This window comes from Eulemur rufifrons, chromosome 7, assembly GCF_041146395.1.
Source record: "Eulemur rufifrons isolate Redbay chromosome 7, OSU_ERuf_1, whole genome shotgun sequence".
NCBI lineage: Eukaryota > Metazoa > Chordata > Mammalia > Primates > Lemuridae > Eulemur > Eulemur rufifrons.
This window is the reverse complement of record NC_090989.1, coordinates 144,060,758-144,073,557: the sequence shown is the minus strand read 5'-3', so window position 1 is coordinate 144,073,557 and position 12,800 is coordinate 144,060,758. Positions and strand designations below refer to the sequence as shown.

General features: G+C 37.3%; 1 protein-coding gene across 12 annotated transcripts in view; it reads right to left on the bottom strand.

The window, feature by feature from the left end:
• Positions 1–6,011: 6,011 nt before the first annotated feature.
• GOLGA4 (golgin A4) overlaps positions 6,012–12,800 on the bottom strand; it is a 120,056-nt gene continuing 113,267 nt past the window's right edge. For 6 of the 12 annotated variants that reach the window (XM_069475522.1, XM_069475524.1, XM_069475525.1 and 3 more), the window contains one exon: positions 6,140–6,837. In XM_069475522.1, the coding sequence (XP_069331623.1) occupies positions 6,814–6,837 (24 nt within the window). In that variant the 3' untranslated portion in view covers positions 6,140–6,813. Of the gene's footprint in view, positions 6,838–10,728; positions 10,792–12,800 lie in introns of all 12 variants that reach the window. The other 6 variants (XM_069475523.1, XM_069475526.1, XM_069475531.1 and 3 more) reach the window with 4 other exon arrangements.

The window sequence follows — 12,800 nt, the reverse complement described above, 5'->3', positions numbered from 1 at the left end:
AAATCTCCCCTGTGCCCCCTAGCAACCCAATCCAGTGCTGGGGTACGGGATCTAGCCTGCATATCTGTCCCACAGGCGGGTGTCTCTGGGGAGTGCCAGCAGGCAAGCAACTCCCAGATCGAGCACCTTTGGGTCCACTGCAGGGCCTCAAGGGGAAAGGTGTGGGCCCCAGTCTCTGTGGAAACCTCAGACTGGAGGGTGCACCAGCGGAAGGGAGACGGCCGCTTTCGAAAGCCTCGGTTCAGTCGGCCCTCTTGGCTGCAGTGGGCGGAAGGGGCAGGGGAAGAAAAGAGTCTGAATGGAAGAGAGCCAGCACTCCGGCTCTTCTGGCCCCTCTCCCTGGAAGGAAGCCCACACAGAATTGCCAAGCTCTGGAATCACACAAGTTCTCCAGGGACACCACCCCCACCCCCACCCCTGCCACAGTCTGGGCACGTATTGGGAACTGGCTGTGTGGGAACAGGTGATGTGAAAACTGAAAGGCTTGGAGCTCCCAGGAGTGGTCAAAGGAACACTACGGTGACCACCTTCGCTGGGGGCCATGGTCACAGTGGGGGGTTGGGAGGAAGGGAAAGCTGTGAAGGGGCTGGAAACCCAGTGCTTTATTTTCAAGAGTGGTTGCAGCAGTGCTTGGGCTCATGAAGGCAGAAAAGCTTCCAAGCAAGTCAGCAGCCCGCTGATTACCAGAGGTGTGTGGGAACAAAACGTCCACCTACCCCTTCACTGGGCTTCAAACTTCTCCAGGGTTGATCTCTGCCAGTATCTTCTTTTTTCTTCCTGTTTTGCTACGCAATTTCTTTCCGTGAAGTCTCCAGCAGGCTCTGGGTGCCTTTCTCGCCGAACTACACCTGCCCGTTCCCCCCTCTTCTTCATCTGAAACCCTTCTTTCCCTCTGGGACAATCTGGCAACCAGTGTCTCTAGTCAGCCATCTTGGAGGCGCCCCGCCACAAAGGTTTTAAAGCAGCCATCGTACAAGTGCTTCAATAAGCAATTACAAACGTGCTTGAGACAAACAAAAAAACAAAGTCTCAGCAAAGAAACTGAAGCTATAAAGAGTCAATTGGAAAGTTAAGAACTAAAGAATACAATACCTGGAATGAAAAACACAATGCATAGGTTCAATAGCATAATGGAGGGGAGAAAGGAAAGACTCTGTGAACCTGAAGACAGAATAGAAATTACCCAATCCAGACAACACAGAGAAAATAGGCTGAAAAAATAAATGAACCGAGCCTCAGGGAATTGTGGGACTATAAAAAAATATTCCATTATGTCACTGGAATCCCAGAAGGAGAGGAGAAAGAGGGTAGGGCTGAAAAAATACCCAAAGAAGTAATAGCTAAAAACCTCCCTAATTTGGCAAAAGATATAAACCTACAGATTCAAAAAGTTGAGCAAACCCTAAACAGGATAAACCTAAAGAAATCCATACCAAGACATATCATAGTTAAACTTCTAAAAACTCAAGACAACACACTGTCCTGCAACTTGGTGTTTTTTTTGGTTTTTTGGTGTTTTATATGTACGATGCATTAGTTGGCTTTCACTAGGTTATGCTACAGTAACAAATGATGCCCAAATCTCAGTGGCTTACAACAATAAGTGTTTATGTAAGCATTTATTTCTCACTCACCTTAAATGTCTGCTCCATGTGTCTTCATTCTTCCAGGGCACAAGCTGAAGGAGCAACCCATATCTCAATGGCATGGCAGAGATAAAAGAACAATGGCTGAAGTACACTGGGGCTCTCAAAACTTCTGCTTAGATGGGTCTTATCCACTCAAAACTCACTGACTACAGTTGTAACTGCATCAGACCAATCTGGCTCAACTTTTATGTAACAAAGTTGTAAGTTGTTTTTCAGTAGCCAGAGATCCCCAGGTTGAAAGTCACGTAACCTGAGCATGCCCAGATGAAGCAAGCGTGCAACCATAGGTGGAACCTCAGTGCTCTGACAGGACTGGGGAGCAGGGACTAAATTAGGCAGACACCACATGGTAGGATCCAGAATCCAATCAGATCGAGCCCTGGCATCACCCCATGGCAGGATCCAGTCAGAGCACACTTCCTGGTATCACCTCATTTTGCAAGGTCCAATCAGATCACACCTCATTACCCTCTGACTATAAAACCAGCCCAACCCCCTTGTTTGGGAACACACTGCTTTGGGAATTATTCCTGATGTGATCTTTAGTTATGCCAAGTAATAAGACCCCCTTGCTATATCCGACTTGGCTGTGTCTATTGGCCTGCTACCCGCCAAGCAAATGAACCCCTCCATTTGGGAGATAACAAAGTCACACAGTTAAACCCAAAGCCAAGAGGGAAATGGACTCTATCCACTCTAACAGGAGACACTGCAAAGTCATATATGGCTTTACAAAAGCTTTGCATCGCAGCAAAATCCAAATACAGGGAGGGAATGAAGAATTAGAAACAGTATTCCAATGTACCACAATCTGCACACTGGATCATAAATATTCATTTCCTTCCTGGCTGCCCGAAAAATACACTCATCCTCTTCCCCAAGACATTCCAAAAGTCTCATCCAATGATTGCATCAGACATTATGTCCAGGATCTCATGATCTACACCAGATCTTGATTCAACTTTTCTTACAGACTTATGAATTAAAAAGACAAATTATCTGTCCTACCCACTCCCAACATACAGTGGTGGAAAAGAAACAGGGACAGAGACAGGAAAATACACTAAACACTCCTGTTTAATAGGAAAGGCTGCCTAATCTGGGTGTGGAGCAACCAAGAAGTCTTCCCGCAGCAGGGGAGTGAGCAGGTGGAAAATTATAAGAGATGAAACCACATCTGCATTTTAGGATGATTTAGAGAAAAATCTTTAAATTTTTAAATGGCTGTATTGTTTACTAAGTGCTATTGAGGCAACATTCACATATGTTTGTACTAATAGTTTGAGCACTTCTAAAGAACATAATAACGCAAATCTGTCGAAAGAGGATCCCAAATTAAGGTGAGAGGAAATTGTTATTACAGAAACAAATGGCTCGAAGATAGAAGGTATGCCACTGCTGCCTTGCACACACCCTCACCTGCCCCCGTCGTGGAGAGTATGCTTTAGGCAAGTCATCTTTGACACTTCAAATTCGGGTGAAGTCCCGTTTTGAAAAGTGATGTTCACAGAGTGTACAGACTCGGAACATTCACCTGTGCATCACATCTTTGGAATGTTAGGGGAAATGGTGCCAGACAAACCTGGCACACAGTAATCTCAAATGTGTCCCACTTGTTTGGCACCAATAGCTGCTGAGGGAAAGGCAGGTTGGTCCTGCTTGTTTTTTCAAGTGTTTTCACACTATGGACAATAAGATCGTGATGAAGGACTTAATTAAAGTGACTACATATAACCTGAATGTCCAACAGTAGAGAAATGAGTTAAACAATGGTATATCCATAAGACAAAATACTACACAATCAAGGAGAGTTTCAAAGAAATTTTTATGATTCTCAGTATAAACATATAAATGTAGGGATCTATATACACGCACAAACACACACACAACCTATGCTTCCATCCATTCACACGTTAAAAAAAATACTCCATGATTGAATGTACCGAAGTAGTAACAGTGATTTCTTGGCAGGGTATTCTGGAAGATTTTCTTTTTTAAATGCATTTTCCAAATTTTCTAAATTTCTAAATGTAGAAATTGTATCTAAAATTAGCCTGAATTTCTTTCAGAATCAGAAAGAAAACAAAAATGAAAGGTCTTTCTTGTTTGTTTCCTTTTTCAGGGATAAAGAAAACATTCCATGTGAACACGGTATTTCAGCCCACAGCCTTCTGGCCCCAGTTTGCTGCCGAGGATGAGGAAGCTACGACTTGAGCCACATCCATCTTTTGGGCCCTGCGGCAGGGAAAAAGCACAGGCACCCTTGCAGCCTGTGTGTGCTACTTATTCTACAGGCAGAGTTTTTACAGTCAATAAATTTCTGAAAGAAAAAAGTTAACACTTATGTGTTAGAAAATCAGAAATAATGTTCCAGTCCTTTAATTTAGTAACGCCTAATTCAACAATTTTCAACAGTAGTCAACAAGGTCATTTCCTACCAAAATTCACATGGCACCTTACCTGAACAAAGAAACTATAAATTCCAGTAACTACAAGTAAAATTTTTGCCAAAATTTTTGCTAAAGTAATACCTTAACAGCATCTAACACCTTTCAAAGTGAAACACTTGTTTCTTGGCCATGTATTTACTGCATCAACCTTTTTGGAGAGAGCCTTGGGTTCAGAGACCCAGAGATTTAAATGTCGGGATCACAGCTTTCTCTCCCTTGGGTCAACCCTTGGCTGTCATAGCCTTAGTTTTTTTGTCTCCAAGTATCAATCAGAGAGTGTAAGACAAAGTACTCAGCACACCATAATCTACAATGCACACATGTCCTCTAACTGTTGTTAGAAAAACTCTAGCATTTCCCAGGCATCAATCACAATCACAGTTACAGGGGATCTTTGAGAAAAATTCCCAGATGAGCCCAACACCCTGACACTGAACACAATGTAATGCTTTACCCTCCTCACTGGAACAAATAACACTGAGAGAATGTCACCATTTTTTTTTTTTTTATTTTTTGCAAATTTTATTTACACACTGCAGAACATTGCATTAAAAAAATCTTTACTTTTTTATCTTTTTAAGGGAACTTCTAATTTAAAGGAAATTCTGTATTCCCTGGTTTTTTTCACCAGTTTTTTTTTTATTATTATTTAAATAGATTTAGGGGGTACAAGTGGTTTTTTGTTACATGGATGAATTGCATAGTGGAGAAGTCTAGGCTTTTAGCGTACCTGCCACCTGAATAGTGTACATTGTACCCAATGGGTCATATTTCATCCCACCCCCCCCCACTATCCCCCTCCTGAGTGTCCAATGTCCATTCAATCATCCTGTGTGACCACACATACACGTTGCTTAGCTCCCACTTGTAAGTGAGAACATGCAGTATTTAGATTTTTGTTCCTGGGTTACTTCACTTAGAATAATGGCCTCCAGTTCCACTTAATCAAGGTGAAGTGAGTTTGCTGCACGTTTTACTGAAAGGGGGGCTGCATACCTGCACTGAGGAAAACAGGACAACTCCTGCATATGTTAACTGATTGTCACCCCCCATGTTTAAAATCCAGCTTGTTTGCTTCTCAAGGGTTGGCAAACTACAGCCTGCAAGCCTAATCCAGCCTACCATCTGCTTTTATAAAGTTTTATTGGAACATAGCTGTGCTCATTTACATAGTATCTATGGCTGCTTCTGCACTACAATTAAAGAATTGAGAGGTTGCAACAGAAACTATATAGCCTATAAAGCCAAAACTATTTACTATCTGGCCCTTTGTAGAAAAGTCTGCAAACCTCTGCTGTTTTTGACATGCTTGTCTTCATAAAAGGAGAAACCATAGGAGGAAGTTACATATGGATTTCACTGAAGGTCCAGCACTTCTACCCCAGAAAAAGATATAAAAAGGATGAGAAATCATCCTTGCCAGAAATCCTTCAGTGGGACAAAATTTTGCCAATTCAAATAAACTATGCTCTTTTTTTTTCAAAATAAAAAGGGCAGGAAAACCCTCTTACCTTACTGGAATAGTAAAGGAGTCAGCTGTAGGTTGTGGGCAGACCCCCTTGGTCTTCTACCCCTCAGGGCTCCCTGCTCTATCACAATGGAAGATACAGCAGCAGAGCTAAGGTCCAGGCTGGCTGAATAACTGAGATTCTACCTTGAGGCAGGGGTTAGATAATACCTAGATGTTCAGTACAGTGTTTCCTAAAATATGAAGTGTGCGTGAAACCCTCTGAACAGTTCCCATCTCTCGGTGTCCAGAAATTTCGAAGTTTAAAAACAATCAAAGTATGGTCTATTCTAGAGAGAAGAAGCATTTCCAAGTTGGCAGAATCCTAAAATAGATACCATAAAGTATTTCTTATTTCCATACTCTTTTCTAACTTGGTAATATTAATTTTGAACACAAAAAAAATCTTCCTAAATGCTGAGCATTTAGCTATCTTGACAAATAGTTCTTCACTATATTCATCCAAATGGAACATGGATTCTTAACCATTTTGAAATAGATTTAAACTTAGGAAGAAACACAATAAACAAATATTATATAGTAAATAAACTTTATTTATCTGTTCCTCCGAGATGACATTGCCAACAGTCACAGATTTGCATACAATAGTTATGTATTGACTATTTACAATTTACAGTAGTATTTTTTTCTCTGAAAAATATAAGTACAAAAGCTAAGTAAACAATGAGGTACTGCCATTTGGGATTTAATCATATGTCATAGCTTAAAGAACTAGCAAATAGTCTTTAGCAAATAGTCAACAAATCAATCTGAATAAAATAGTCAATTAAATGCTCTACTTTATCAGAAAAATCCACTAAGTTTCACCTCAAAATGTATTGCACAAGTCTTTAAAAAAAAAAAAATCACCCTAAAAATAAATAGGAAAGGCAAGCAGTTCTTTAAAAAGAGGGATAAAAAGAAGAAAGGAACATTAAGTAAGCCCATAAATCAGGTTAAGTTATTCAAAATATCTTTTAAACATAAAACTCTTCCCAACAGAAAATTGAAGAAAAAAGAAAAAACTATCACCATTTCTCCACTGATAAAATCTATTTTAAAAGCAGCCTGCGATAAATCTATGGGCCAGATTCTTCTTGGTCTTTTTGCTACGTGAGCGACCCTGAACAACGGCTTCATTCTCAAAGAGTAGCAATGTGGACAATTTTCCAAGCAGCAGTCACCCATCATCACTCTCCCCATTTCTTCAAGATGAAGATCTGAGCCATGACTGGAAAAGAAAAAGGAAAAGAGGATACAGCAAGAAAAAAACCTTTTAAGGTCAGCTTTTGGGGAAATTTGTGTTTTCCAGCCAAAATTATACCCTATGGTCTGGGAATTACAGTAAAGAAGTAGAAACAATCTAAATATTAAATCTTAAAAAAAAATTAATGTTCTTGGAATGATTCAAACCAACCTATAGTCAGCAATTCTGGAAAATAGCATTTGTAAGTGAAATTTGGAACTGCAACCTTTTATCATGTATTGAATGCTACCAGGTCATAAAGAAACCTGAGAGTAAACATGCTGACTTAGCTGAATCTCACAAAGATGCAGCTCTTCATATTAGATTTAATGAGGAGAAAGAGCTCCTCCCTGTTTCCCAGTGTTTTGATTGTTCTACATATTGCAATTCTCCGAGCATGATATGTATAACAGCAAAGGACAACAAACTTAACTTAAAAAATTAAAAATGCTATGAGAAACAAAGCCAAAATCTTAATAATGGTTCTTAAAATGCTAAAAGCCAGTAGTCAGATCAAGTATGAGTTTAAAATGCCATAAAAATAAATTACCAAATAATATTAAGTAAAACAGATAAACTTTCCATACATATTCAGTGGAAACGGGAAGTTTTAATGTCTTCTCAATTTGTAAATGAACAATATGGTCCACTACTCATGATGTACTCCTAATAGTATATTATTTATAAAACCAGTTCAACAATCATGTTGGTCCTAGGAATCTAAGGAAAATATAGAAAGGATCTTTGGTTATATTTAAATTCTTTTGTTAGTTATTATTTTGAAACCTTAGCTTGAGCTGTTGTGGGAAACAAAATTCCAGAATGATTTAACAATGCTGCACAATGGCAATGTCATAAAAGACAAAAAAGAATGGGAGAATTTTTCCAGTTTAAAAGAGACTAGAAAAACATGACTACTACATGTAATGTGCAATCTTTAAATGAATTCTGGATTTTAAAAAATTATGGAAGACATTTGGAAAACTGGAAAAAATTGAATACTTATTATATACTAGATAATAGTATTGTTAACATTAAACTTTCTGAGATAACTACGTTGTATGTATGGCATTTTCCTACCCTAATATAATAACAAGTACAATGATGTATTTATAATACTGTTTTAAAAAGGAAACTATTAGGTTATTAAGTATGAAATGCCCGATTTCCTTAAGTACTAAATTTGACAGTTGATCATCTCTGACATGTCACTTTGACACTTCTTGTTTTATGTTTATTGTGAAGGTACATCCTCAAGTCTTGCAAACACACATTTTGCCTTGTGATTATCTTTCAAATTTTTTTTAAGAGCAATTTTTGTGAAACCATAAATAAGTCAAACATTTATGTTATTTTCGAATGTGAGCTCCATCGTGGAACCAATGCAGAGCAGACAGCTCGAAATATCAATGAAGTGTTTGGGAAGGATGTGGCTAATGAACACATAGTACATCAATGGTTTGAGAAGTTCCATTCCAATGATTTTCATTTTGAAAATGACCCACGTGGGCAACCTGACACCAAGGTGGATAATGATGAGCTGAAAGCTGTAGTGGAAGCGAATCCATCTCAACCTATATGTGAATTAGCAGCAAGGTTTGACGTTCACTATTCCAACAATATTGGACCATTCGAAACAAATGAGCAAGGTAAAGAAACTGGATAGATGGGTTTCGCATGAGTTAAACAAGCATCAGAAGAGATATCCGCTCAAAGCTTGCCTTTCTTTGCTGTCATGATACCATACTGTGATGTGTAATGAAAAATGGATTCTTTTTGACAATCACAAGCGTTCGGCACAATGGTTGGATGAAGATGAAGTGCCGAAACACAGTCCAAAACCTGAATATTTGCCAAAAAAAGCTAAGGGTGTCTGGTGGTCCAGCACTGGTATTATCCACTACAGCTTCATGAAAACTGGTCAGTCCATTATAGCGGATATCTGCTGCACCCTATTGGACAAAATTATGAAGATGCTTGCAATTAAGCAGCCAAGGTTGGTCACTAGAGACAGGCCAATCTTCTTGCAAGACAATGCTTGACCACAAGTCGCACAAACAATGCTGCTAAAACTACAGAGGCTGGACTTGGAAACTCTCTGTCATCCACCATATTGACCAGACCTTACACCAACCGACTACCACTTCTTTCAGCCTTTAGACCACTTCTTGAAAGGAAAAATATTCGATTTTCAACAAGCTGTGGAAAATGCCTTTGGCAATTTCATCACCATTCGCTCTCCAGGCTTCTTCCAGCTGACATAAACAAGCTACCATTAAGATGGCAAAACTGTGTGGATAGTTTAGGCGCAAACTTTGATTAATTGTTCTGCTTCTTGTTTGAGATATAATCAATTACACTTTTGATTTGAAATTGGACATTTCATATTTAATGACCTAATATTAAGACTTATTGGGGCCAGGCGAGATGGCTCACGCCTGTAATCCTAGCACTCTGGGAGGCTGAGGCGGGAGGATTGCTCGAGGTCAGGAGTTGGAGACCAGACTGAGCAAGAGCGAGACTCCGTCTCTACTAAAAAATAGAAACAAATTATCTGGACAACTAAAAATATGTAGAAAAAATTAGCTGGGCATGGTGGTGCATGCCTGTAGTCCCAGCTACTCGGGAGGCTGGGGCAGAAGGATTGCTTAAGCCCAGGAGTTTGAGGTTGCTGTGAGCTAGGCTGATGCCACGGCACTCTAGCCAGGGTAAAAGTGCGAGACTCTGTCTCAAAAAAAAAAAAAAAAAAAAAAAAAAAAAAGACTTATTGGGTTACATATGAAATTTGCATTTTAAAAAATTTTCACGTTTATTACAAAAATAACCTAATGAAAACCACACACTGCATTGCCAGCCATTGTAGTATAAATAGGAACAATAACAAGATAGTTCTAGATAATTACTAAGACAAATTAAATGATATATATGAAAATCAAAAGGAAATTTGTATGCACAAAGGATTTTTAAAGCTAAAAGCTTAATAAAAGAAATATATGTTGGCATTTTAAACCTTGATACTATTAGCTGAATACTGGCTGAATTAACAATCACAGAGAATCTTTATTTTAGTTATAATTAAGCCCTATTAATTGCGATCCACCTTATTTGTGAAAATTCTGACATGTCTGAGGTAAAGATATACCCTAAATTTTTAGATGGTGCTAAATCAACCTAATAGCATGAATAACATGTAGAGGTGAGGGGACAGGGTTTAAAAGGTAAACACAATCAACTGTGCAGAAATATTCTGGATGCCTTCATTTCACTGTAATAGCATGTTAATCAGAAAGAGCCACATTCAATGAAAGCAGGCTACCTAAGTTCTTCTCAGGACAAATGTGTTATCTTGTATTAAACCAAATGATCCCAAGAAGTAATAAAAGTGTATTTTTAAATGAACCTTATTAGTTTTCATTATTTCACACTAGCCTTGACTCTACTTAGGCTTCATAGTATTTTTAATTCTCGATTTGTGAAATATATCACATTACTTTTATCTAGAAAATGATTTTTCATTTGTCACAATAATTATTAATTTCAAAGACCATTCTTGGAAAATTAAAAACAAAAAGGAACATAAGATATATAAACTTAGTTACTTTTTTGGATTCTTTAACAAAATTTCAAGGAGCAACTTTCAAACTTTCAACTACCATTTAAAGAAATAAAATTTCTTGAAATTATATTAACTCTTGTGGTGGTGATTATTACATATTATTAACCTATATAACAGAATTAACAGAAAATACTAATATTAATCATTAGTACAATCATGTACATTAAACAAGAGCAAAAGAATTCCAGCAAAACGGTTAGTAGCATGCAATACATTTGATTTTTGCACAAAAGACACAAGACATATTATTCTTCACTCACCACATGCTAACTAAGCACAGATTGATGGTTTACTCAGAAGATACCACTGCGAGGTGAAGTAAACTACAAAGCCAGGAAGAAAAAAAGCTTATTGGGTTAGTTTTAAGACTTACTGCAACACATAAATTATATGTGTATATGAAGTTCATAGGATTAAACAGATTGTACTTAAATTTTTCTCAAATCTCCCCAAATTAAGGGAAAAGTAAAATATAAGGAATCTGTAACACCTCTCCATCCTAAGTAAATATAATATTATATAGCTGAGGTTTTACTTGCAACTTTCATTAAAAAACTTAAGCAACATAATGAAACGTATACTTCACATTTTAAGTATATATTTATCCACTAGATAAATGAGGGGGTTATTATATGCTTTATAAAAGGATTTCTTTCATAATTCCAATAAAGTACACATTAAAATTTGATTTATATGATCTCAATTTACCCTAAAAAGTTTTTGAGAAAATGTTGATTAATTTGAAAGGCAATATGCCTATATGTTGAATTTTCACTCCTAAAATGTATCAATTTTATCACTGAATAACTCTCTTGTAATTCAACAGTATATCAGGAATGGTGACCCAAACTGAAATTTCAATTCAAAAGAATTAAATATAGCTTTTACTTTGGCAAACCTTATATACATTCTATGCCCCATTTTAAGATGGCCATAATCCAAAATCATTAATTAGTTTCATGGCCTGCTTTAAAACAGCAGCATCAAATACAAATGTTGTTTATAAAATCTGAGTCTATTCTTGGATAGTATGACCAACTTAGATGTATCATTTTATATATATTTTATATTTAACACAAAGTTAGTAAAAAGCAGCAAAATCTAAGACAAACTAGAAAATGTTTCCAACATACATAACACAATGAGGTTAATACCCTATTGGAAAACTTGCATAAGTATGCAAAATATATGTATACGGATGTTCCCTGTGTCTGTGCTTATAAATACTGAAAAACTGAAAACAATCTAAACAAATAAAATGAATAGGAAACTGATGAACTAAATTACAGGACATCCATAGAATCATGCAGTCAGTCATTAAAAAGAATGAGGTAGAGCAGTTTGTAATGAGGTAGAATAATGTAAAAATATATTAAGTGAAAAAAGCAAGCTGTTGCATACCCTCATTTTAATACAATAAAATAATTAGGTGATACGGTAATAATTATAAATGTATATTAAGGCTTAGAAAATGTGGGGATATTCACCACACTATTAACGGAGATAGTCTTGGCATGGTAGAAATAGTTGAGAGGTTGAAGATCATGAAGGATTGACTCCCTTTCTATACATGTTTCTGAATAGTTTGCAATGGGTTTTGCAATGATCGCATATTACGTATTCTATCAGAGACAAAATCACATTCAAGCTAAGAAATATGTGTTTTACATGTGCAGTATTTCTATGTCAGTTTTATTTGCATTTGTTTCCTGAATTCAGCTTACACCATTCTTCTGAGGCTGTGCAAAGAGAAAGGGTAAACCTTGCACTGAAATGGAAAACTTTTGTGCCTAACAACGCTGAAAAGTTCTGATGATTTTTATTAATTCAGGGGAGATTTAAAAAATTCCAACCAAAGGGACAAAAGTGAAAGACACTTTAATATAATACAGACTGGTCTAGGGCAAGGACTGATCAAGAACTAGACACAACATGAAGGACCAGTGTGAAAGCAAAGCTGAAACCAAGTCAACAGAACGGCAACTGTAAAAAGCAACTAGAATGGATGGAAAATGAAAACAAGCCAAACCTTTTTCATTAAACAAGAGAAATTTTCCTTAATGGAGTCATCAAGAAAACAGTGATATAAGTTTATGTCATTAAGTTTTGCTAGTACTTTAGAAGAGAAAAATGTATTTCTAGGGAAACTTTTAAGAGTAGGTTTCTATATAACAATGGAATCTCTCAATTTCAAGAGATTATCTGTCACCCAATTACAATGAACTTTCTTTTTTTTTTTTTTTTGAGACAGAGTCTCACTCTGTTGCCCAGGCTAGAGTGAGTGCCGTGGCGTCAGCCTAGCTCACAGCAACCTCAAACTCCTGGGCTCAAG